This window comes from Ambystoma mexicanum, chromosome 11, assembly GCF_040938575.1.
Source record: "Ambystoma mexicanum isolate Mex_15411 chromosome 11, UKY_AmexF1_1, whole genome shotgun sequence".
In the NCBI taxonomy this organism is placed as follows: Eukaryota; Metazoa; Chordata; class Amphibia; order Caudata; family Ambystomatidae; genus Ambystoma; species Ambystoma mexicanum.
The window spans coordinates 1,367,966,044-1,367,992,330 of NC_090934.1; the positions used below are offsets into that span (position 1 = coordinate 1,367,966,044).

At 46.3% G+C, this 26,287-nt stretch overlaps 1 protein-coding gene across 4 annotated transcripts in view; it reads left to right on the forward strand.

Annotated features, from left to right (window-relative positions):
• Nucleotides 1-26,287, forward strand: part of SQOR (sulfide quinone oxidoreductase) — a 329,005-nt gene that overhangs the window by 274,719 nt on the left and 27,999 nt on the right. For all 4 annotated transcript variants that reach the window (XM_069624949.1, XM_069624948.1, XM_069624946.1 and 1 more), the window contains one exon: nt 23,276-23,459. In XM_069624949.1, the coding sequence (XP_069481050.1) occupies nt 23,276-23,459 (184 nt within the window). The remainder of the gene's footprint in view (nt 1-23,275; nt 23,460-26,287) is intronic.

Consider the following 26,287-nt stretch of genomic DNA (forward strand, 5'->3'; position numbering starts at 1 on the left):
CTTAACAGTTGCATTTTGCTATCAAGTTAAGTTGTGCTTTATTTCTGCTTGACCCTTTGGTTTCCTGACTTCCGACCTGTTTCCTGACTACAAGCTTTCGGATCATCCCGCATTTGTGTCTCGGTGCGTGGTTTCCTTCCCCCTTGTAAGCTCTCCTGACTACCGGACCCCTGGCTTCCCATCCGACTCTGCTACTGTCTCTGTGTTCCCGCTACATTCCTCCTGCCTGAACATGAACGCTGCACACTGGCACACATTCTTTTGTTTTGTGTGTAGCCGCTGCGTGTGAAATTAGGACTCTCTCCACGGACTAATTAACATATTGTATGGGCAGTGGATGTTCGTACTTAGTCTGTTTTCATCCCAGTGTTTCGTTTTTGCACCACAGACTCACAAAGAACGTCTAGTTGTTAGTCGCTTATGCCATCATAAAGCATCCTACATCTAAAGTGACCAGTGGACGCTCTGCTGGTTGAACTCTAGGTAACTTCCTCTGATTTTTGGTGGATTTCAATTGGGACGCTTTGCTGTTTTCTTTCCTGGATTCAACTGAGGACGCTTTGCTGTCTTATGTGGATTTTCTTTGGGCGCTTTGCTGTTACCTCTTGGATTTCCTTTGTTTTTTAGTTGTGCCCTCATGCCGTTCGGGTTAGCTATTTTGGACTTTCACTTCTTTGAACTATTGAACATATTTTTACCTGTTGTCAACACCGCTTCCTGACTCAAGTAGGTTCTTCGCTTTTCCACTAACATTGCAGGTAAGAGTGGGGTTGCTAAGGGTGGTGCGGCGTGGACTCGCTGATGTAGTAGATGCTCATGGTATCTATAATCTTTGTCTTTTTCCCTTAGCTCTGTTGCTGCTCCTGACTTTTCACCCAAACTCGTGGCCTGTCAGGTGTCTTTAGTCCTGCAGGCTGCGCTCTTGGAGGGAAGGTTTTTTCTGTCTACGGTCTACTGTTCATTGTTTTCATTCTGAAAGCGAACAGTCTGCTTGTGGGGACACTTCTGTGGTTGCCTTCACTGGATCACGACAGATTAAGGAGCCACCTAATTGCCTATCGGTATGGATCCTGGGGCGGATCCTACGGCCGCACTCATTCAGGCATTTTCTGCTTTACAAACCGATATGGCATCAGCCCATGCGACACTTCATCAATGCATGGATGTGTTACAGAGCTTCGTGCAGCCCCTGCCTCACGATGAGGAATTTGGTGATGCTGCAGCTGCCATAACTCCTCCTGTTCAACCACCCCTTGCTCCTACGCCAGTGGTTCTCCCTGGGCCCTTTCCACTGGCTCCTCCGGAGCGCTTCACGGGAGACCCCAAAACATATCTGGCATTTGTTAACCAATGTCACCTACCTTTCCTTTGCCACCCTTTGGCCTTTCCAGATGCTACTACGAAAGCTGCTTTTATTTTGTCCTATTTAGGTGGGACAGTAGCAGCCTGGGCCAACCTGTTGTTGGAAGCTAACGACCCCGCTTTATATGATTTTGATACCGTGATACAAGCTATGAACTCTCTTTGATGCTCGATATAAGGCTCAGGCCTCTGATTTGAAGTTCCTAGCCATAAGTCAAGGTAAGCAGGAACTCCTGCCGCATCTTGCCCGTTTCAACCAATTGGCTGCAGAGACAACTTGGCCCAAACAAAAGAAGGCTGCAGTGTTTTATAAGGGACTGTCAGAAGAACTAAAAGACGCCCTATCTGTTGTACCCTCGATCCCATCAGGATTTCCTGAATTAATGGATCTAGTCCGACAGGTGGATGCTCGGCTTCGACAACGCAGAGGTGAGGGTCGAGTACCCGATCTGCGTTCTCCTAAATCTGATTCTTCCTCTCCATCCTCTTCAGGGGATCCCGAGCCGATGCAAATCGAGCCGTGAGAGGTCCTTTGACTAAGGCAGAACGGGAGAGGTGGATGGTTAACAATTTATGTTTCTATTGTGGCCAGTCGGGGCATTTCATCCATGTTTGTCCCAAAAGACTGCTGAAGTCTGCGGGGAAATGCCAAGACTCGTCCTTGAAGTGAACCAGGAGGATGAGTCTACCAATGGACAGTTTGGAAGGGACTCCCTCGCACATTTATCTGTGCATGTGTTTTTCTACATCAGACAACGTGGCCTTTTCTTGCCGGTGCTAGTGGAAATTATATGGACATCCAATTTGCTAAACATCATGGGTTGTCTACTTCCCTGAAACCTAAGCGAGAAGAGGTACAAGCTGTGGATGGAACATGTCTGGTGTCAGGACAAGTCACTGGACACACTGGTCCCATCATTATGTCCACTACAGAAGGACATTCAGAGTGGATTTCCTTTGATCTGATATCAACCCCACAATTTGGGGTAATACTCGGGCTGTCTTGGTTGAAACTACATAATCCTGTCATTGATTGGGTAAAGCAACGGACCGGTTCTCTTCTGAGTACTGTACCAAGCAATGTTTGCAAACCTGTTCTGAGGCGGTATCATTGCCCTGTTTGGCCATGGTGGCTAATGCTCTTTCAATAATTGCCACGCTACAAGCCCCCACTACTGAGTTACCCTCAGTTCATGCAGATTATGCCGATGTCTTTGACAAAGGCCTGTCTGAGAAGCTTCCTCCCCATCGGATTTACGATTGCCCTATCGACTTAGTGCCGGGGGCGGTCGTTCCGCATGGCCGTATTTACTCCCTTACACAGAAGGAAGAGGATTATCTGTGTGCAATATGTTGACAAGGCCTTACCCCTGGGTCATATCCGGCCTTATCGCTCTCCTGCGGCCTCCCCCATATTCTTTGTGCCTAAAAAGGAGGGGGATCTACGTCCATGTGTGGACTATAGATCTCTTAATAAGATCACAATTAAGAATCAGTACCCTCTGCCCCTCATTTCGGAACTCTTAGACAAGTTAACTTCTTCCACTGTCTTTACCAAGCTCGATTTAAGAGGTGCATATGACCTTGTGCAGGTTCGGCGGGGTGACGAATGGAAGACCGCCTATAAGACCAAATAAGGTCTTTATGAATACTGTGTCATGCCCTTTGGGCTTTGTAACGTCCCTGCTACTTTCCAACATTTCGTCAATGATATCTTCCACGATATGTTGGACTGTTATGTAGTGATATACCTGGATGACATCCTGATATTTTCCGACACTCTACAACATCATGTGCAACATGTTGGTTCTGTTTTACAATGCCTTTGGGAAAACTCACTATTTGGTAAACTGGAAAAATGTGTTTTCCATGCTTCCTTGGTCGAGTTCCTTGGTTTCCGTATCCCTGCAGATGGGGTACACGTGCTCCTCCAAGGTGTAAGCGATACTGGACTGGCCCGTTCCGACTTCAGTGAAGGCCTTGCAGTCCTTCCTGGGCTTCTCCAATTTTTACAGGCGGTCCATTGCCTCCTTTTCTGAGATTGTTGCCCCCCCTTACTCGCCTTACCAGCCCCTCTGTCCTGTTTCGTTGGGATCATCAAACCCAATCAGCTTTTCAGACTTTGAAGGAGGCTTTCACCTCCGCTCCTGTCCTGCAACACGCCAACCCTTCCCTTCCATTTATCGTGGAAGCAGATGCATCTGCTATCGCAGTGGGGGCTATTCTCTCTCAAGTATGCCCTGCTACATGACCTCTGCACCCAGTGGCTTATTATTCCCGACCCTTATCACCAGCTGAATGCTATTACAGAATCATGGAGAGGGAGTTACTTGCCATCAGAGCAGCGTTTAAGAAATGGAGACACCATCTTCTGGGCACCCGGCAACCGGTTTTCGTCTATACCGACCACTGCAATCTCCAGGTTTTATCTCATGCCAAGTGCACCAACGCCCTACAAATATGTTGGCATTTGTTATTTTACCTTGTTCGATTTCACAGACACTTATCGACCTGGTCTGTTAATGGTAAAGCCGATGCGTTATCCCGCATTGGCATTGATCTCGACACTCCAAAACCCAAGCCTTCTATACTACCTTATGGATCCGTGGTCTGTGTTTGTTTTGTCTCCTTTTCTTTCTTAGACCACCTTAAACAATGGGAAAAAGACCATGCCTCTTTTCTTGATGGCTTAGGTGCCAGGCTTGTTTCGGGTCTTCCCTATGTAAAGGATTTGTTATATCTGCCTGATACCCATTCCAGGAATATGGCCCTGAATTGGTCCCATGATTCACAACTAGCCGCGCACCCAGGTCAAGCCAAAACGTATGACCTATTAGATCGATGGTGCTGGTGGCCAGGTATGAAGGGCGATGTTAAACCAGTGCGTTTCCCGATGTGCTAGAGACAATCAGGTAAACCGGTATCTACCCCCACGTCCGTGGCATACAGTCACCCTTGACTTTGTGGTGGAGTTGCCTGTGGTCAAGAACACATCAGCCACTCTAGTCGTGGTAGACGTATTCACGAAGATGGCGCGTTTTATTCCATGCCCTGGCGTGCCATCGGCCACTCGCCTAGTGGCATTGTTCTTTGATCACGTGGTGCGGTTTTTCGGTCTCCCCACTGTAATGATCTCTGACCGCGGTTCACAATTCACTTCACGCTGTTGGCATGCCTTGACCCGCTCATTGGGTGTCGATGCACGCCTTTCATCGGCATATCACCCCCAAACAGACAGACAAATGGAGCGTACCAATGCCACCATGGAACATTTCCTCCGTTGTTTGTGTCTGCAACACCAAATGATTGGTTGTCGATCTTGGGGGGCGGGTGGGGGAGCAGAATTTGCATATCATAATTCTAGGCATTCTTCTGTGGGTTTCTCTCCATTTTATGCTTTATATGGCCAACATCCTTGGACTCTCCCACCTGTCCTGCCTTCCTTGGAATGTATCCCTGCAGCCCAAGACATACGTGATGCTCTGGTGTCTATCCGCCAAACAGTTTACCAGCATCTACACACTGCCCAATCCCGGGCAAATGTTCAAGCTGATAAAAACCGGTCTCCGGCCCCCTCTTATCGTTCTGGTGACCGTGTTTGGCTTTCCACTAAACATCTCTCCATTCATGGAAAGTGTAAATTACTGCCGTGTTATGTGGGCCCTTACAAAATTTTGCAATGTCTTAACCCGGTTGCTATCAGTTTGGAACATTCCAGCGCGTTGGAGGGTTCACCCAGTATTCCATGTCTCTTTGCTTTGCCCCTGTATTCCCGGGACCCGACTTCTTACCGCCCCTGTGTCTGTCACAGTAGAGGGTGAGGATGAATACAAGGTTAATGCCATCCTCGATTCTCGTCTTCGTCGTGGCAAGTGATTCTATTTGGTGGACTGAAAGGGCTACAGTCTGGAGGAGAGGACCAATTTGCATGCTGCCCAGCTTGTACATCAATTTTGGTTGAAGCAACTCCATGGTCCCCTGGATGGATGCTCTTTGCGGGGGGTGGTGGGGGTACTGTCATGACTGACTCGTTTCAGCTCACCCTCAGTACAGTCTTTTCCCGTGAAGGCATGGAGGCTGCCCTGGCGTCTCGCACAACGCCAACATTGGAAAAACTACGTTTCCCGGCATCCCATAGCAAAGGGTGGTCACGTGACTCGCACGCAATGTTCCCCTCGTTTGCCTCGCTATATAAGTCGTGCTTTATTTCTGCTTGACCCTCTGGTTTCCTGGCTTCTGACCTGTTTCCTGACTACGAGTTTTCGGATCATCCCGCATTTGTGTCTCGGCGCCTGGCTTCCTTCCCTCTTTTAAGCTTGCCTGAATCCCGGAACCCTGGCTTCCCATCCGACTCTATTGTCTTGCCCCTGATTTGGATTCTGTGTTCCCGCTACGTTCCTCCTGCCTGAACACGAACGCTGCACACTGGCACACATACTTTTCTTGTGTGTAGCCGCTGTGTATGAAACTAGGACTCTCTCCGCAGACTAACATATAGTATGAGCCGCGAACGTTCGTACTTAGTCTGTTTTCATCTTAGTGTTTTGTTTTTGCACCACAAACTCACAAAGAACGTCTAGTTGTTACTCGCTTATGCCATCAGAAGGCCTCCTACATCTAAAGTGACCACTGGACGCTCTGCTGGTTGAACTCTTGGTCACTTCCTTTCATTTTTGGTGGATTTCAATAGGGACACTTTGCTGTTTTCTTTCCTGGATTCAACTGAGGACACTTTGCTGTCTTATGTGGGATTTCCTGGGACGCTTTGCTGTTACCTCTTGGATTTCATTTGTTTTTTAGTTGCGCCCACGTGCCGTTCGGGTTAGCTATTTTGGACTTTCACTTCTGGGAACTACTGAACATATTTTCACCTGTTGTCAACACCGCTTCCTGACTCAAGTAGGTTCTTCACTTTTCTACTAACATTACAGGTAAGAGTGGGGTTTCTAAGGGTGGTGCGGCGGAGACTCGCTGATGTAGTAGATGCTCATGCTATCTATAATCTTTGTCTTTTTCCCTTAGCTCTGTTGCTGCTCCTGACTTTTCACCCAAACTCGTAACCTGTCAGGTGTCTTTAGTTCTCCAGGCTGTGCTCTTATGGGGAAGGTTTTTGTCTGTCTACGGTCTACTGTTCATGGTCTTCGTTGTGAAAGCGAATAGTCTGCTCGTGGGGACACTTCTGTGGTTGCCTTCACTGGATCACGATAATTATCCCATGTTTGCTTTGGTCCTAGTGTATGTTTTGCAGAGTGGCTCGTCTAAACCAATTCTAAACAAAGAAATCCGTGCAATTCGAGTAGGGCTAAGTTCAGGAGCAGCAGGGCGAACTCGGTACGATTAGAGTGTGGCTAAAAATTAGCAGATGCCAAATCAGTACAGTTGTAGTGTGGGTAAATTCAAAAGCAGCATTAACCAATTCGGCACAACTCCAGTGTGGCTAAATTGAAAAGTAGCGTTAAACAACTCAGTATAAAGCTAGTGTGGCTAAATTCAAAAGTTGCAGACGCCAAATCAGTACCAAACTCTGCACAACTCCAGTGTGGTTAAATTCAAAAGCAGCATGTTACAATTCTAGAGTGGCTAATTCCAAAGTAGCGGATGCCAAATCAATACAATTCTAGTGTGGGTAAATTCAAAAGCAGCGAGGCGTTAATTAAATTAGTACAATTCTAGTGTGGGTAAATGCATAAGCAGTGCATTACAATTCCAGTACGGCTAAATTCAAAATTCGTCCCAGGAGGATAGCTCAGCCGCAACGTGCTCGCCTTGGAAGCAAGACAACACAAAGCAAGACATAAAGCAACACAGGTTCGATCCCCGGGTCCACACTTAGAAACCTCTGGGTATTTAAGCGCGTTATAAATACGCAACTAAGACAAACAACTACGCAACTAAAACAATTCTTGTAACAGCGCCTCAATGCCCGCAGGCTGTGTGAGCGCTTCAAAAATGCAAATAAATAAATAAAAGCAGCATTACCTAACTCAGTACAATTCTAGTGTGGCTAAATTCAAAAGCAGTGTTAACCAACTCAGTACAATTCTAGTGTGGGAAACGTAGTCCGGCAGAATGCGAGTGTGACAAAAAAACAAACAGTGGTGAGATTCAAAGAAGGGGTCCCTTTCCTGGGAGTAGCTTTAGATGAATAGCGAGGCATTTCGGCAGGGCTAGGGCGGTGGGCGAACCAACAAACTGGGATTGACGGCACCCTACGGAAGACACACTTTACCTGCGACCTTCTCCGGCTCAAGGCTGGCATGGTAGGGTCAGTTTTGAAGTTTGGGCCATGTGATCCAATTTCAGCCGTCAACCAGGGGTGGGTGGGTGGCGAGGAGGGTCTGCAGCAGAGATGAATGGGTGCGAGCAGATGAGAGGACGTGTTGCCGCTTTATGCCTGAGGGCTGGGAAAGATGCCATTGGTAAACCCGAGGGACCGGCTCTTGCCATCTCTTCTGGGTTCGCCGTGGGAAAGAAAAGGAGAAAGCTCGGGTGTGGAGCGCTCGGCTTCCGCATGGGTCACGTTGCCCAAATTCCACCTCCAATCAGGAGTGGGTCGGCACGGAGGAGGGAGTGCAGCAGGATGGACGGGTGCAGGCATAGGAGAGCCTGCATGGCTGGGAAAGATGGTTCTTACCGTCTCTTCTGGGTTCGCCGGGAAAGAAAGTTGCCGAGTAGAGAAAAAAATGTGGGTCATAAGTTTCTTCCAGCAAGAACTTATTCACGAACATAATTGAGGACAGACACGGTATGCCCCACCAAATAGCAGCTGTTGCATTCCTGATCTATACTCTGGTAGGTTTAGTCTGTGCATAAACATTGTGGGTCAAACTCCAAGACATCCCAAGATACTTTAAAGGGCATAATAATGAGGTGATATAAGCACAGGCAGTACGCAGACCCTTCTGGTAATTGCCTGCCAACCAAGTTAATGGCCGAGCCAAGTGAGGGTGCTTTAATGCAGACAGTGGTTCCTTAACCTGAGACATATTGTCTCAGGTTAAATAGCCAATAGCACATGCATATCTCATACATGGGTGCTTAAAAAAACACACCCAAAAAATACACACACACACATAAACACACCCCACATAGCTTACTGTGCTGCCCGGCGACACACCGTTTTGCTGAAGTCAAGTTTCATTGTTGATGATGAAAATACAGCGCATCGCTCTGTATCAAGGTAAGATTTCTTTTTTTTTTTTTAATGGAAACACCCTTAGCACCCGAATGTGAGTTATGCGGGTGCTAAAGGGTGAAGGAGGAAGAGGGGAGGAGGCCAAGTAGCACTTGGGCTACTAGGGACGTAGGCTTATACCAGTGAATACAGGCTATCTTCCAAGCTTCCGGATTGGCAAGCGCCCCTCTTACAGGGTGACTAATGGTAGTTAGGCACTACATAAAATGTCACATAACTTGATGAGCTGCATTGAAAGCTAGTGGTTCCTGGATCAGAGTTTAAACTACAAATCCAAACATGGTAAAGTAACCTGTGTAGTTCCAAAAGTCTCCTTCCTGTCCACTGTCACCTTGAAACTCTACATGGAACCAATGAGGGAAGTCCTCAGCAACATGGGCACCAAGATACACCAATACCCAGTTGAGCTAAAGGTTCATCAAATGACTGATTGCATCAACAACATCCATTGGCTGAAGCACTGTCCAGCTCTCATCCAACCCTGAATGTCAAGCACCCACTTGAGGTGCAACCTGATAACGATTGTATTAATTCTCATGGAACACCCCACCAAGTATGCCCAAATCTAGAATTAGTGGTCTTGGATGCAACTCAATGGATTCATTCCTCGACTCACACCTAATTTATTTATTTTTATTTATTTATTTATTTTTACATTTATATAGCGCTCACACAGCCCGCAGGCATCGAGGCGCTGTTACAGGAATTAGTTGCGTAATTGTGCTTTTTTTTTTTTGTCTTAGTTACGTATTTATAACGCGCTTAAACACCCAGAGGTTTTTAAGCGCGGACCCGGGGATCGAACGTTGTTGCTTCGTGTCGTCTTGCTTCCAAGACGCGCACGCTGCCGCTGAGCTATCTAATACAAAATCTTTCGGCTTTATCATCGACTGTAACCTCTCATTCAAAATGCACCTTGCCAAAAAGGCCCAAACAGCATGGTACCAGCCTGCACTGCTCCACAAATTCAAGCATTTCTTCTCCACTACAAGAAGCAAGGCACATGTGGGCAGCCTGCTGATGGGGCTCCCTTTGTCTTGGCCCCCAGAGATCACGATTATCACAGATTCTAGCAGTCTTGGGTTGCGGGGGGACCCTAGGGAATCTCCCAGAGCAGGGCCAGTGGACTGGTCAGGAAGGTTCCAGGTTGTCCAATTGGAGGGAATTGTGAATTATCCACTCTTGTGGTGTTCGCACAGCACATTATGGGGATGCCAGTCCTGATATGGACAGACAACAGTATGACCATGGCATATGTGAATTGCCATTGGGGGATATGCATTCTAGTTTGCTGAACCAACGAGCAGAAGTAATAGTGTCCTGGCAGAACAAACTTTTGTTTCTGAGCCCTACCCATGTCGGGCATGTGGACCACCTGTGATGGGAATTTGCATTGTCTGTCTGGGAACTGAGTCTACAGACTAATCGCCAGATACACAGGCAATTCTGTTATCCAATTATTGACCAGTTCGCCTTATCTGAATGCCAAAGTTCCCAGATTTTTATCCAGGTATCTAACCCAAGAATCATTGGGGGTAGGGGGTGGACGCCATGACAGCACAGTAGTGACAGATAGGCACTTTATATGCCCCCCGCCCCTCCCTGGCTCTCCTACCCGGCAGGGTTCAACATTGAGATTTGATGATCAGGAGCTAAAACCTGCTCATAGGTGTCGGGCATCACCCTGTAGGCAGGAACTACCACAGGGGAACTAGGAACTACCAGAGCTGCTCCTTTAACTTTTTGTCAGTTTTGTATGAACCATTGTGTTATATATATATTAGATGTGTTATAATTCTTCTTTATTAACATTCTCAAATACTCAAAGTTAATGTCACATTTACAGGTTTGGAAAGCACAAGTTGGCCCAAGGAGCCAAAAGTAGCTCCTGGTAGCTTTTGGTTTCAAGCTAACCAAGCTCCACTGTGCTAGAAGCCAGAGCTAATTTTGGCCCCTGCAAGGTGTTACTAAAGATGAGGGACTCGAGGACTGAAGCCATCCGGATGGCTCCAACTTGGCCAAGGAGATCTTCGCTCCTCCTGTTAGATCTTGACACGGATGCTATGTTCCTAATACCAAGGGGGCAGAGACATATTCTCTTGGTGGAGAATGCCCAATTGTTGTGTTGGAAATCAAACATGAGGGGTGGCGAAAATGGTATAATGTTTCGGATTGATGCTGAACTTCAGAATGCTGGAAATTATCCAAAACAAAATACATATGGCAGGCAATGGGCAATTATTTTCAGAGTGGTATGATAGGCATGGTAGTACTGCTATAGATTACCCAGTTACAGGGATTTTGCAATTTCGTGGGTGGGTGTGGGGGCAGGTTGACTTGAGTCTGGCTGTATCCTCATTCAGAACTCGGTCGGCAGCTTTCAGGTAGGTCAGGAGACGTGTGGGGATTAGGTTCTAAAGGGGACCATCTAGTCAGCATGTTCTTCAAGAGCTGGGCCCAGTCACATTCCTGTGCCCATTTAGAGGGATCCATCCTGGGAATTGGTGTATGTAGCTTGAAATACTTGAATAGGAAACGTTTGTATATGGTTGACATAATCTTGGCTGGTAGTTTAGGAGACATTGCAGACATCCTTTGTAAGGCCCGGTTTCTTCAGGTTCTGCCATACTACCATGTTTCAGGTTGTGACCCACACATTTGTTTCCAAAGTTTTATTGGTCAAAGGAAGTGGTCATGTTGTTTTATTTCTCCAAATCCTTCCTCTTCAGCGGAACAGGAGTGCCATTTTCTTGATGTAAAAAAGCTGTGTTACAGATGACTTAAAGTACACGACAACTCCCAGTGATGGCTAAAGGGTTTTTAATTAAGATCTTTGGGATTTCCCTATTGGCTGTCCCTTGCTCCATCTTCTAAAGTAAGCAGTTTCCACCCTAGCCCAAGCATGCCTAAGTACTGGGTTAGTGTTATGATGAGTCCAATGGTGTCATCACTCCTTTCCCGATGGTGGTCTCTCCTCATGTGGTCAGGGGATGGCAGCTGCTACCTGATCCTGGGGGTGGCTTTAGGAGGCAAGATCCCAGGGGAGAAGTCGACACTCGCAGGCGCGTTATGTCATCAGGTGAGACATGGTATCCCCCTTTCTCATTTGAGGATACCCCTTCGATTCCCCAAGCCCTATGGCATACTGTTATCCCTCACCTCGCCAACCCAAGAAAGACACTGAAAATATCTTCCCAGGTTCAAGAAATCAAGGACTGACTTGCCATTCAATATCACCAAGAACACTGTACCAAAACCCTCATCTAAATGATCAGAAACAGAAGTTTAGTGTGAAAGTACTATAACGAGGAACCGAGTAATGCGGATCAATGGCGACCCAGGGCCCAAGCCGCGCTCTAGCTGTTACATAAACCTACCTGAAGCTGGGAAATGTAAACTGGCACAACAGCTGATGAGAGAACGCTGGCTGGAGAACGCTATCTCCCTCAGTGCTGACTGAGGAAGCGCAAGACTGGAGAGGTGTCCGGGAGCGAAGGCGATTTTTGAAAAAGGAAAGAAAAGCAGACTGCAGCCAAAGGTACATGGTGAGAATGCCAGAAGGCTTCAGAGAGCTTCTCGGTGTCTGCCGGTACTATGAGGCAGTCTTCATCGAACCGGAGCCCGGAGAGACGTGGAGAAGAGAAGCGGGAGCGACGAATGGCCATGGAGCAGGAAAACAGACAGTGAGAAAAGGCAGAACATCGGAAAGCTGTCATCTTGCAGCAGGAAACCTGACGTACACCAGCCCAAGCTGGTGAGTCCACCCGGGGGAAGCAGGGACACCGTGGCGTATCGGCAAGCCTGCCAACTGAACAAGATGGAAGTAAAGCACACCAGAAAGAAAGAGCAAGTGAAATTCACTTTAAGGAGGCAACGTGAAAAGAAAGTACTATCTAGTTGTATGAGAGGAAACCAGTGGTCGAAGTGTACGAAAAGAAGTAGTGGAACTGTGTTCCCTACCGGTCACTACTGCTCCCCACAGACCCATTCGTTGCGCCCCCTCCCATGCACAATAAAAACCCCAAAAAACATGTGCCTGTTCTTTAAGGAAACATCCTGTGCAGTGCACTGAAAGTGCAAGTCTCAACTTCTTCCTACACTTTTATTTTAAAACGAAACAGTTCCGGAACAGTTTCTTTTTAAAATAAAAATATAGGAACGGTAAAACTTAATTAAAAGAAGTAGAGGAGAACCGCTCCCACCCACTTCGACCACTTGGGGAAACCATGGCAGCATATAGTGTACTGGAGGAGTTCAAGACAGAACAAAAGTTACAAGAGACAATCAAGTCTGCAAGTGTGTGAAATGATCACGTGAGAAAGCCCTTGCAGGAGAATAATCCAGGCAAATTAAAGGTGTGAGAAAATATACATGGAAGAATCCCTGGCAGGAAAATGTACCAGGCAGAGTGAAGATACAGGACTACACCTATGTGAAAAAGGCCTGGCAGGAGTGTACCAGGCAAAGCCAAGTCATAATAAGGCATACAGACAAGAGATGCCCTGGAAGGAGAGTATACTAGGCATAGTCAATTTGAACACTGTGTACTATACAGTACCCGAGAAGCTCCTAAGCATGATTTAATAGGACTGGTGAGAAAACTGTGAAAGCACGAACAAAAGAAGTGGAAACCTAACAGGAGAGTACACCAGGGATCAGAGTGAAACATGGACTAGCAGCCAAGTTGTTTTGTGTGGTTGATCAAAGGATCTTGAAGAACTGACATTCTTGAAACATAAGGAAGAGTGAAGAGAAATACATCCAGGGGAAGGGAACCACCCCCTGTAACAAGGAATTCTATCCTTCTGCATCATCTTTGTGTTGGAGTTTTGCATTTTCTCTTTGAACATTTGTGTATAACTGAAGGCCAAAGACATTTTCACTTTTCACCTTAGATTTATTTTTCTTTGATGTGAGGGCCAGAATAGTACTTTGGACACAGGACAATTTGCTTTAGACATCCTGCTTTAGACATCCTTAGTTTTGGTTTTAGAGTAGGGATAGAGAGGCATTTCCCAACCCTCTTTTATTTCAATAAAAATATTTGACCAAAACCATGAATCCACTGTGTCTGTGTCTCATTCCTGGCTCTTAACAGTGTGAAGAGTGTATGCATCCCTACTATCTAATTATTAACTGACTGGCAATGAATGGTTAAAGGCAATCACCTTGTCTGCCTAAACGCCCTCAGGGACTTTCTAGGCCAGACCTACTTTACTGTTCAGGTTAGTTCTAATGGATTTGTAGGGATTTGCCTTACAGACACTCGAGTCCCACTTGGACCTCTTCCTTTTATGCCCTGATGGTCCTATTTCTATGTCCTCTATTTTCCTCTTATTTCGGCTACTCTCTTCCCTCCAACTCCTCCCATCTTCTCTCCTCGCTTATGCCTTTTTCTCTCCTACAACCTACCTCACCCTCCAATATTACCCCCGATTACTCCCTCCTCTCTACTACTCTTCCCTATCCACACTCCTACTGCTCTCCACTCTGGATGCTACTTACTCTCCCCTATCCACAGTACTACTCCACCCCACCTTCTTCTTAGCCACTCTTTTCACTCTCTCAAACACTTTCCACTCTCCTGTTTACTCTCTCTAACTCACCACACAGTACGGCTTGCACTCATCAACTATCACCTTTTCTTCCAACCGCCTCTACACTTCTGTCCACCATCCTTCCCCCTGCTGTCTCTTGGTCTGCCACCTTCATCTCTGAACTCACCTCCCTCCTTTTTCCACTCAACCTCTGGCCCTAAGCAATCTGGTTCTATCTCCCCCACCTAGATGTTTACAAGTAGTATTGCAAGGATCAATATTTGTAAAAGGTAGGCCATGCCCGCCCTTTCTTCCACACAGGACTGGCGTACTGCAACAATTGCAGTCCACATTGGTGAGTGTCCGAGTTCTGTTAGGGGTCCACGTTGCAGCGAATTTCCCAGTTAGTTTTGGGGAATTGGTAGATATTGTAGCAAGCCTCGCCACTGCACATGTATGCAAGTCTTTCTGATGGGGCTCCATTGCTGCTGCCGGAGCAGTGTGTGTGCTGCAGATGCTTGGGATTGTGCCTCATTCCTCGCGGCCGGAGTCTCTCTGCTTGCCAATTCTTTCTTCTTGCTGCATGGAGAACTCTGTGAACTAGAATATTTGCTTTGGTGGGTTATCCCCTGGAGTGAGTGAACTCTGCCCGTGTTCCTGGTACTGGTGTAGCCAACAATGATAGAAATAGAGCTGAGAAGCTTGTGTTTGCAAAGGTATGGACTAATACAAACTGGTACCATTCAGATACAAAGAGGCCCTTGGGGAGGGGACAGGAATTGGGGACCTCTCAAGTTCCACCATCCACTGTGTGGTAGGACTGGTTCTGGCTTTCACCCTGGTAGGCCTCACACCCCAGTTCGAGAGGGGTTCACCATCAATTTGTGACAGGGTCTGATTACTGACCTTGTCACAGCTGTATTGAATCATTTTATTCTAGGACACAGGAGTTTAGAAGTTCGGACATTCTCTACGTCATGTTTGGATATGGGGTGCATTTTAAGAAGCCTATGGGGGTTTACGAGTACTGCTTTTCCTGCACTGGTACAATGGCAGTGTACTAGGTGAAAAGCAGCCTTCAGGGCAGAAGCACACGGAGTGCCCATTCAGGGTATTTACCGCCCAGGCTGACCCAAATACGTTTATTCAGTATTACGGCCTGAACTTATCAGGCCTGGTTATGTTGAGTGCAGTTTCTGAACAATGAGGGGGTGTGACTTTACATAAGGGTGTTGGGTATTCGCAGCTTCCAGGTGTACAAGTTGTTCTTGACCCATCCATCTGCAGCTTTGGCATTCCTCAAAGATGAGGAGGAAGTTACATCGAAGTAATACGTGGACCACTTACCAGCAATCATCATTACTCCTGGTCCTACTCTTCCTCATCACAGTACTGTTTGTTTGCCTCTCCCACCCAAATTGGTTACAGAACGATTGGTGGTATTAAACAGAGGCATTATGTGCAGATCCCCTACACAGGAAGGGGTAGTGCCCAGGGGAGAAAAGAAGAAAGAAAAGTTGAATGAATTACTGTTGTGGAGGCTAGGAACATCCTAGAAAGGACTGTGATGAAGAATTGCAATATTAGGAGCAATGAAAAATACGGGTAAGTAGGCCAACCACTAGCTCTATTCCAGCTACTGTTTACCAACACAACGTATCGTATCTCTGCCTCTGGGTGGCGCTGTGTGCAGATCAGCTAGGTGTTGGCAACCATCAGCAGAGATGACCACGAATCACAATTCAATCTCTCCTTGCACTAATCTGTATTTCCAGAAACATGGACTATTATTCCCATAATGCACCTGCAAGATATCTGGAAAACCTGGCAGCCTAATCCAGAAACTCTGTTAGACTCTGAATTGTATGCACACTGGTTTCACAGTGCCTGCAAGAAGAGAGACACATTTCGAAGGACTGCAACATTGAGAGTGCCACAGTAATGATTGTGTTTTTCCTTCACAACAGCAACTCCTGGAGTTTGTCCGCACATGTTATGCCAATTGCTTGTGTGGAGCCCAATCATATGGCTCCTCTCCAGGTTTCCTCCCTGGTAGCACTGCATGTAATCTGCAAAGTCCTAAATCTTCTAATTCATGAATTGAGCTCTGAACCTTATGCATCTGGAACCCATTTGGAATGACTGCCTTATGCTTTGCCTGTGACCTCCTGGGCTGCATCGCTGAAATTCCTACAGCCCTGCCTCGCAGGCAAAGTCATTCTCCCACTGCCTGCTACCAGTGTCTTTTCTCCTTTCCTTTTTCACTGTGCCAATGCAGCCTCTAGACCCTGTATCTTAGGCCAGTTACCTGCAGCTCACAGCTCGTGCTTATTGAGCTGTGTCCCCGCAGTTTACAGTCTCGTTTACTTGTGCTCTTTCCTTCCATTCTCCTTCCGCGCATTTTTCTTCCTCTCTCAGGTCTTTGTATTTTCAAGCTTTACCATGTACAGTCAGACTCTGCTTTTCTTTTGCTTGTGCCGTTTCCCCTTGGTACTAGTCCTGCATTCCATGCCCCCGGTTTCTAGAGCTCGTGGGTTTCCAGTCCCGGTTGCAGCTTGCTCGAGTTACGTTGCTCTAGTGCTTTGCCACAGTTACCTCAGTCTAATCTCGTTCTACAGTTATCTCGTTTTAGCACATTCCTACAGTTTTCTGCATTCCCAGTTCGTGCATTCAAGTTCTGAATTCGTAATCCCCTAGTGTCTGGCAAGTGTTCTATAGTATCCTCACCTGCGCCTCTGTGTATTTCTTTGTACAGAGATTGGCTGCCACCTAGGAGGCAATCTCTGCTTTCTCCCGTCTTACCTGCATTGCATAGTGCATTTCATGTAACATTGGATGATTGCTGTTCCCATAGAAGGTATCAAGTGTATGTTGCGGCTGGACCCACATAGGTTTGTCTCATGGAAGCACACTCCAGGTTTGAGCCTTAGGGTCCAGACACAGAAGCCACTCTTGCTGCCCCCTTCCGTGGGCTTGCAGGGAGAGCATCTAGAAGAGTAGCTCGCACAGATGCCTTGAGCTTCCTGTATTTGGGCAGCTTCAAGACCGACCTGTGTTCACCCCTAGTGGAATTCCACATTCTTTGTCGAGTACATGGTTACCATCCTGTTTTGTTCACCATTGCAGTCTACCTTTTCCCCCTGTTCCTTCTTGTTGGCCCTCCGGCTGAATACATGTTCGCCTGTACCTTTACATCAGCTTAGCAGTCCACAAACCTAGCCAGGGTGCCCGTGTGCACCTCCTGGTAATCACGGGCAGGGAATCTTTTGATAATGGTCCTGTGCTTAGCATCAAGTAGAAGTAGGATTTGTGAGCGAAAAGGACCATGTTGAAAGAATGTGAAGGTTCATCCATGAGTTGATGGTGCAAGTCCAAAAATATTGTCAACAAGGAAACTTCCATAGGCGCTCCACATTCCGTTGTGCAAGTATCAGAGTCAAAGAGCTCTAAAGCTTTGACTCGGGAGGACAGCTCAGCGGCAACGTGCTCTCCTTGGAAGCAAGAAGACATGGAGCAGCACAGGTTCGATCCCCGGGTCCGCGCTTAGAAACCTCTGGGTATTAAGCGCGTTATAAATAACCTATCATATCATAACCTATCATATCATAAGAGTGCAACATGTGATATATGATCTGATCTGTACTCACCAGCTCGAATCAAGGGAGATGTCCAACCTAAAAGGGGTGAACAACCTTGAGTTGGCAAGTATGTGCAACACAAGCTATTTACATGGCTGCACGTGACAAATGCACTAACAAGGATACACATATACAGAGGAATTCACAAAGCTAAATGCATCATCTGCACTGTACAGGCCTTCACATATACGCAGTACTTTGAATGGATGTGCTTACACCCAACCCAGTCCATAGCGGGTGAGAGGGGGCAGTCTCCTTGCCGATTTGTGTGCTGCCAGTGGGTGGTATTTTTAATGTTAAATATTCTAGATCATTCAATCTACTGTGCAGTAGAATGGTCTGGGACTATACGTTTAACCCACCTGCACTAAAAACTTGCCCCACCACTTTCTGGCCAGGCACAGCTGTTGCAGTCATCGAGGCACACTGTGCCGGCTCTATTTGCACACCATTCATTTTGCAGCAGGTCATGTGAGCGTAGCAGGTGTGGATGGGTTTGGTAGAGTGCACATTCAGTGTAAATGTGTACAGCAAAACGTGTTTGCTATGCTGGCCACATTTCCCTTAACTGAGAATAGTGTTATTGTCATTATAGGTTTCCTGGTTATTTTGTATTCTGTTTATATCATTAATGTTGTTAATTTAACAATGTTGACGCCCCCTCTCCGGTTCCCCCTTAGCCACTCCAGCTCCTCCCCTAGCCCCCCGCAAAATACCTAAGCAAACACGGAGTAAGGAGTCTATGCCAGTAAAGTGTCATGAGAAAAGCTTACATGCAAACAAATGTGTTTTGGTGCCCAAAGAACTCACTCAAAGTTGTAATATTTGCATACGTATATATCGGTAGCAATAAGCATATGTTAACTGCATTATTCAGCTCACCCGGGTATAGGACGATTTTCCCCCCAAAAAATGGTTGCAACGACCAAAAGTTCTAAAAATGCTACCACCAAAGGTTTGAACAGCAAAAGTTCGAACCTTTGGTGGTAGCATTGTAAAAAAAAGGGAGGCTGCGGGGGTGTCCTCCACATCACGCCGCTCACTACATTTTATGGTATAGTGAGCGGGGGCTGCGGGGGACACCCCTGTAGCCTTCCGTTAAAAATAATAAAACAAAGAAAAGGACCTTGCAGCGCCGGTTCCCGATCACGGAAGAGAAAGGGAACTGGCGCTGCAGGAACCCAGCGTGAAGAAGAAGGGAAGCGGGGTTTGTTTATGTTGGGGGTGTGGGTGGGGGTTGCTGAGGGTATGGGTGGGGGAGGTGTTATGGGTGTGTTGCGTGTGTGGGTGTGAGAATGTATGTGTTTGTGCATGAGAAAGGTGCAAACTTTTTGTCGTTCGCACCTTTCTCATGCGACTAACGTTTTGCCCGCGGTAGTTTCAGCTGCGGGCAAATCACTTAAATTCGGAGTAAAGACATGTTCGATTGTCTTAACACTGTCATACTGGAGAAGGAGCAGCATACAACAATAGCATAGGTGCTAATAACCCGACAACACCTACAAGCTATGTGTCCCTCCTCATATGCGAATTCTCCCCAAATGTCCTCCAATGCAATCGTTTCGCTTATTGGTGGCGCATTAGCAGCACCTAATACCCAAAAAGCCAAAACTAAAATCAAATGTGTTATCCTTGAAGGTGCCGGTGAAATAAATATGTGAAAGAGTGAGAACTACACTTCACGTGCGAGTTGTTAAAAACGAACAATTCTTCATCTACTCTGCTTCTAGACGTTTGCCACAAATATATTTTGGGAGTCTGCCGTGCAATTCTTTTCTGAATGAAATATGGATCGTGTGGAGAGGGGCGAGGGCCGTCCTCTTAACCTGATGTTTCACGGCAGCTTACAAAGCTGGGAATGTTCCTTGCAGGTGCGTTACAACGGCACACATTCCCGGAGCTTGTATTGTGTGTGCCCCTCGAGGAATTTAAATAAGTCCCTCAAGAAAGGCAGAAGTGTGCTGTGCAGGCACTCTTTGCTTGGGCGCCACGTCCCCCTCGTGACTGAGACACGTTGATTTCCGGCCAACATCCAGGATGATGTTTGTTTGCGGAGATCGGTTCGCACACATGAACAGGGTGGTTTACTTCATGACACAGACTCTCCGTCTTCTGCATACGGCTGTCTTATTTACCCAACCAGAACGAATCCCGTTTTGTGTAAAAACCATCAGCGATTACTTCAGAAGCATATGTGCCATGCTGCTTAGTTTTGAGTAGAGCAAGTGCAGCAGAGTTGATGAATTTCCGATATGATATTTTTGCCCTTCCTCATTGCCAAAGACTGTATATTATTTTTCTTTTATCATTGAAAGACTCAAAGGAGGCAAAATGAAATCCACTTGCTCAGATCCAATAGGATTTACAAAACGCATGTGCTGGGTTGTCCCACATTTTGTATTTTTTTTAAGCACTTTTCCATAACGCAAGAGAGGCTTACATATTGGTTTAATATACTTGACTTACGTACTTCAATTGTCCGATAAAAGATGTCAGCAGAACTGGCTTGGAATATGATCTCTGTATTCTGATTGTAAGGGTTTGTATTTTTTATTTTCTCTTTAAATCAACACAGAGTCTGTGTTCGGCTTTCGCTAGTCTGTGGCTGAGTTCTTGAACAATACTTTTTGCTGAAAGTATTGCTGGCCAGTTTGCGACTGCGAGTAGCGTGACGCCGGAGTCCAAGAGCAGCATCTCTCTCTTGGGTGTTCTTTTCAAGTCATGTTGTGCCATCGAATTCCTGGGGGAAAACATTGAATTAAACGTGACGTGATCTGCTCTGTTGGTACCGTTTTGTGAATGGTGCTATACGTTATTGGCCAATGCTAAAAGAGACGCTATGCAAAGATTAAAGAGCACTATGCAGGGGTTAGACCCATGGGGGACTCCAGCAGGCCACTTCACAACATGTGTTTGTATGGCTTGATTTCTTCTGCCTTGGATCCGTTTTGTAGTTCCACGATACTGCTCAATCTCTGCCCGAGATCACCTGCTTAAAAGGCTGCCGAAAGATTTATTCAGCCCTGGAACCATGTATATCCATCGGCTGGGCGTTGTTGACAACATGCATTGTTGTTATTTGTGTCTCACATCCGAAGTGGAATCCCGACTGGTATTCCTAAAGTTTAACCATAACGAACTTCTTTGTCGGGAGAAAGCACAACTTTGCATTGTTTTTTCTGGGGGGGAAAAGCTTGTAAACTGTGTTGGTTGCCGCAAATGGATGGGCACCAAAGAATGCTCCTTGAGCAGAGGGATTACGGGGACTACCGCAAGGCTGTGCTGTGTACAAAGTCTCCTTGTGACCGGGGCATACCGATTGCTTTGACATTAGTGGACCAATCGTAGGTACTGGGTTTCAAAGAAGGTGATGTTTCTTGAAGGGCCTTCATTAAGCGAGGAATTAAGGGTGGTGAATTTCTGATGATGTTGGTGTTATAAGTGGCCTTCAAACAGATATTTCACTCATTTTATCTTCTTTGGTCCCGCTTGAAGTGGGCATAGGGTGGGTAGTTTCCGATGTACTTTTTATGAATTGAACAACTGGTTGGGGAGGTTGGTTGCCCATTGTATTTAGGATTTGAGGAGTGCTGATCTCACTATTAGTTTTCCACATTGGATTTTGTATTAATATATGAGGATGATATAGGTTGAGGTTTATAATTAGAGAGTATGATATACAGAAAGTCTATCATGCAATATACATAAACAACCATATAAATAATAAAAACAGTGTGAATGCTTTTGACCAACTGCACTCATTTTTCATGGATTGAAGTGTTGATGATACTTGTCCCCTGATACCTGAATGTCCTTGTTATAGTTATGCAGTTTACATACACCTCGGGAGGTTTGTGTGCAGCATGCATTAGGGTTTTGCTAGGTGTTTTGATCTTCAGAAAGCCGGACCCTGTTGACTGCCTGCAGATTGTTGTGAAATTGCGTTAAGAAGGGTGATATAGTTTAGGTGTGCACTGAGCATCTTACATCTGAGGTGAGCACTTAACTTGCTGAGCAGGCTTATTTACCCTTTAATAATCTTCTGTTGTTTATATAGTGCTTTCGCCAAAGTGCTTTACAGAGCACATTTGTATATATCATTTCTAGCAGATGTACCTGTGCTTTGCATGGTAATTCCTGCTTCAGTCCTAGTTTGAAGTTTTGTTTAATGAACTAAACCAATGCTTCTTTGTAGACCATACTGCTAGTCTTTCCTGTAGGAGGTAGTGTGAACAAACGGTCTTTGATTCCAACTGTGTAGCAAGCCACACGATGTACAGCCGAGGCAGCAGCAACCTCAAGATAAATGGGGTATGTTTAGGGTTGAATTACAAAACTGAACTTGATACTCCTTTAACAACCTTAGAAAGATGACAGACTGAGTTGGCCATGCCAGAATTCAAACCTATGACCAACAGATCACATAAACACTCTGAAGGAATGTTTAGACTGTGCAGCTATTTTACCAGCAGGGATGTGATTTAAGGGTTACCAGAGGTCGCAACTGCGACCTCTGAGGTCTCCCTTGCTACCCCTGTGGTCACCTTTGCTACCCCATAAAAGCTCTGCGGGGTTGTGGCTAGAACCATGTGGCTCTTTGCTTCTGGAGTGGCTGGCTTTCTTTTTCATGTCTTTTAAAAAATAAAAAAGGGTTTCCACAACTCTAACACTTTCAGCAGTGACCCTAAATAAGAAAGAATAGGAATACCAAATAATGTGTATTTCTGGAATGCTATACAATAATTGCTAGACTCATTAAAGGTTTATTTCAGGCCCACTTCAGGGGGTGAGTCACTGATTTAGTCTATTCTTAAACACCTCAACTCAGCCTTTCATCCTTCTGAGGTCGGTTAAATGAGTACCAACACAGGTTGGGTTATATTGTATGTATATTTTTTTTATATATAGCGCTTAAGCGTAAGTGCTGTGTAATAACACATAATCATTTGGCCATGGACGTCTGCTTGCATTCACAGTAATATGGGCCTATGAACACTGATCTTAATGATAAATATGGCGATCCATTCTTGTATGAAATGTATATCATATTATAGTGATATGATATCGTAACCATATTTTTCGTAGTGCACGTAAGAACAATACCATGTGATGCCACTTCCTGTTTTGTCAAGGGGTGAAAGGTTGTGTTCCATCGCTTCCCGTCATATCACTTCTGGGCAGGGTCAATTGACATCACTTCCTGTGATGTCATCAAAGGTCAAGGGTCATGTGGTGTCACTTCTGCTACCCCTGGCATTTTGGTGAAATGACATTCCTGCTTACCAGCTCATCTAAGGACTTAAGCCTTACTTCTTTTATGTGTGCGTTTATCTAAGCCTCATATAGAGTGCTGTCAACTTCCCCATTCATGTTCAAATAGTGTGTATGTGTCATATAGCTCATGCAAATCGATTTGCTTTATGATGCACCTGTATGTTAAAGGGATAATGTGCATCGTTCCCCTTGCGAGAAGGCCAATGGGCAACACGTCCATGCAGAGTCACCATGATGTCAATCTTTCTCTTTCTCTCACTCCTGCACAGTATGAAATGCTCCATGTCACCCCACCAATGGGACCCCCAGATGCACTGGCGAACAGTCCGGTATCGGATGCCGTAGGCTGGGTGGATGTCAACAAAGAGACCTTGCAGCACAAGAAGTATCCCAATGTCTTTGGCATCGGAGACTGCACCAACCTCCCAACGTCGAAGACAGCAGCAGCTGTTGGTAATAATGAGAACCATTAATTTTTAAATATCTTGGGTAGCCCGGCGGCAGATTCAGTCAAACAACATAATGTGATCTACTGACGGGATCTCATCGGACTTGCAATATAGAGATCTCTGCCGCTTGTTGGAGGTGTCCTAACCACTTAACCATTTTTACATACTTAGTTAGATGACCCTATCATAGCCAAGGGATTAAAAGACAACTCAAAGGCCAAGGGCACAAGGGTCCTCGTTAATCAACGGAAGTGCTCAGGCTCCAGTTTGAAGTGAGGTAATGTTTGAGAACTCAAAGTAAAAGTAGCAAACCGGCTTCCTAGAGGATCATAGCCCGTCAGTCATTCCCCCTCTCCTTTAATCTCTGACAACTTGTTGTGAAAAGGTTTTGCACTCTTTTGTGGTTTAACAGCCCATACACTTCTTTCACAGACTTTTTCAGGATGTCTTTCTTCTCTTGAGTAAAACTGGTGCCCCCACAACTGGTGCTGAGGGTTGCCTGAACGGGGCCAGGTACCCGACACATTTGTATCTTAGCTAAGATTGTAGTGGGTCCTTCGACTATCGGCCTCAACCACGTTTATGCTGGTCACAGACCCCGCTCCAGTCCCTCCAAGCACTTAGTACCAACCACCTTGTTAGCTTACTGGCCCACCTCCTTCGCCATCTTCCTTTAGAGTATCTGCTCTTCTCCTACTCTCTGTCCTCACTTGTCTCCCTCTTTGATACCACACCACGCTCTGGTCCACTCCTCATCTGCTTCCCTCTTTGGTTTCCTCCCCTCATATCCTCAAATCTCCTCGTGGCCACCACTCTTTCTCTAGCTCTTTAAGCTATTTGTCCCCATCTCCTTGCTCTTATATTAACCTTCCTCCACCCTCTGATTCATTGATTTTGGTCAGGTATCCTCCTTTCACATTCCTCCTCAGTTGATTCCTCCTCTTCCCGATAGCCCTGCTCACCCTCCTCCACGTCCTTTTCTCATTGCCCAGTCACCGCCCCCTGCCTCCCACCTCTCCGTCACTCCAACTCTGCTGCTAGCTTTCTCACAGACTCTCTCTAGCTTTCTCACAGACTCTCCTGCTGTCCATGAATCCAGTTCCTAACTCCCCCACCTTTCCAAAAAGTAGGGCCCTTTCCTACAATATTCGGGGAAAGTGTTTGATTTTACTGAGGGTGCATATTTGGGGCAAGGTCACCCGCTGGTGGCATTTTTCTTGATGAGACGTTCACTGGATGCCTTGTAATTGACTGGCTCGCTGGCAGACTACAAAAGTCCCAGCTGTGTTTGATAATTGCACATGCAGCAAAGTGGATCCTTGGCCTTCGGTGTTAATGCAGGGGTCTGCCATCTTGGATTCACCCGTTCAGTCTCCTTGACCAGACCTGCATCGCGGGGGCCACCCATGATTCCATACATTGGGGTAGCATCGCCTTCATTGCAGAGCTGCTTTGCATGAATTCCAGCATGGCGGGCTCGCAGTGACCTATCACAGCAGTCCCGTGGGCAGATGCAGGCAGGGTGCTACAGAGCTCATTAAAATATTTCTTCTCTTTGCCAACGTCAGTGTCCTTTTTCTGTAAAGTGTAACCAACAGATCCTGACATTTTCAGAAGAACTGTACTTGCATTATAAACAGCCCATCTGTGAGAACGAGCCTAAAGAACAACTGTGGTGTGGTGAGTGCGCACGACTTCTAGGCACTGAGACCTTTGCTATTCCCCCGTTTACCCACTAGGCCAGGGGCCTGCAACCTTTGGCTAGCCATATGTTTTGGATTACAATTCCCATGATCCCCCATCATTGACCCTGCTGTCTTGGGCAGAAGGGAGCTGTAGTCCAAAACATCTGGAGAGACAAAGGTTACAGAGTCCTGCCCTAGGCTGTGGGTAATTTAGGCACTCTGGGTCCTGGAAGTGGAAGGTCTGGTAGTTTGAGACTAATGGATAACGGTACTTAGGAGTTCTGGCACCCAGCTTTATATTAATGCTGGGGATAGAGGGGGGTGGGGCTTTCCATGTACCTGCTCAGGAGACTGCATCCCAGAGCTGGTAGTGCCACCCAGCCCAAGCGTCACTTAAGTCTCATCACCCAGTCTTTGACATGGAACTTGGTCACTAGTTCCCCACCCCCAAATGTCGTATTCCCCTTTGTATCATATCGTGCTCCTATGTACAATAAAACATATTGAACACTAAAGTGTGTATTATACCAACCATAACATATTTACAACCAAATACGAGAACAGATTGTGGGCTCATAAAACGTGTTCTGACTTTTAGAATCATCCTACCGTCCCACAACTCTCATGCAAGGATTTCGTACGAGAGTGTGGGTTTGTGGTCTTTCGTTGCATGGTGGAAATGATGTTTTGCTCGTGGTAGCTTGTTGTGCTGCACTTAGTTTTCAGAGCAGTGCGCGATGTGCCTGCGAAAGATGCCTTTATCTGTAATGCCATGCCCGGGTCACACAGGCCTGATAAAGAGGCCGCCAGTTCAGTACACGCTGCTTCTTCCTTCGAGGCTTGAGACAGGCTGTTCCTGCATCTGTGCAAGTACAGCTTTCAAAATCTACTCCTTGCTCTCGCGGTTCTTAAAACCACCATTGCATGCTTACTCCAGGGTATTTGCATTGAATATCCATTGCATGCTTGCTTTAGGGTACATGATTTTAATGTCCATTGCATGCATGCTCCGGGGTAGGTGCATTGAATAGCCATTGCATGCATGCTCCGGGGGTACATGCATGGAATGTCCATTGCATGCATGCTCCGGGGGTACATGCATGGAATGTCCATTGCATGCATGGTCCCGGGTAGGTGCATTGAATAG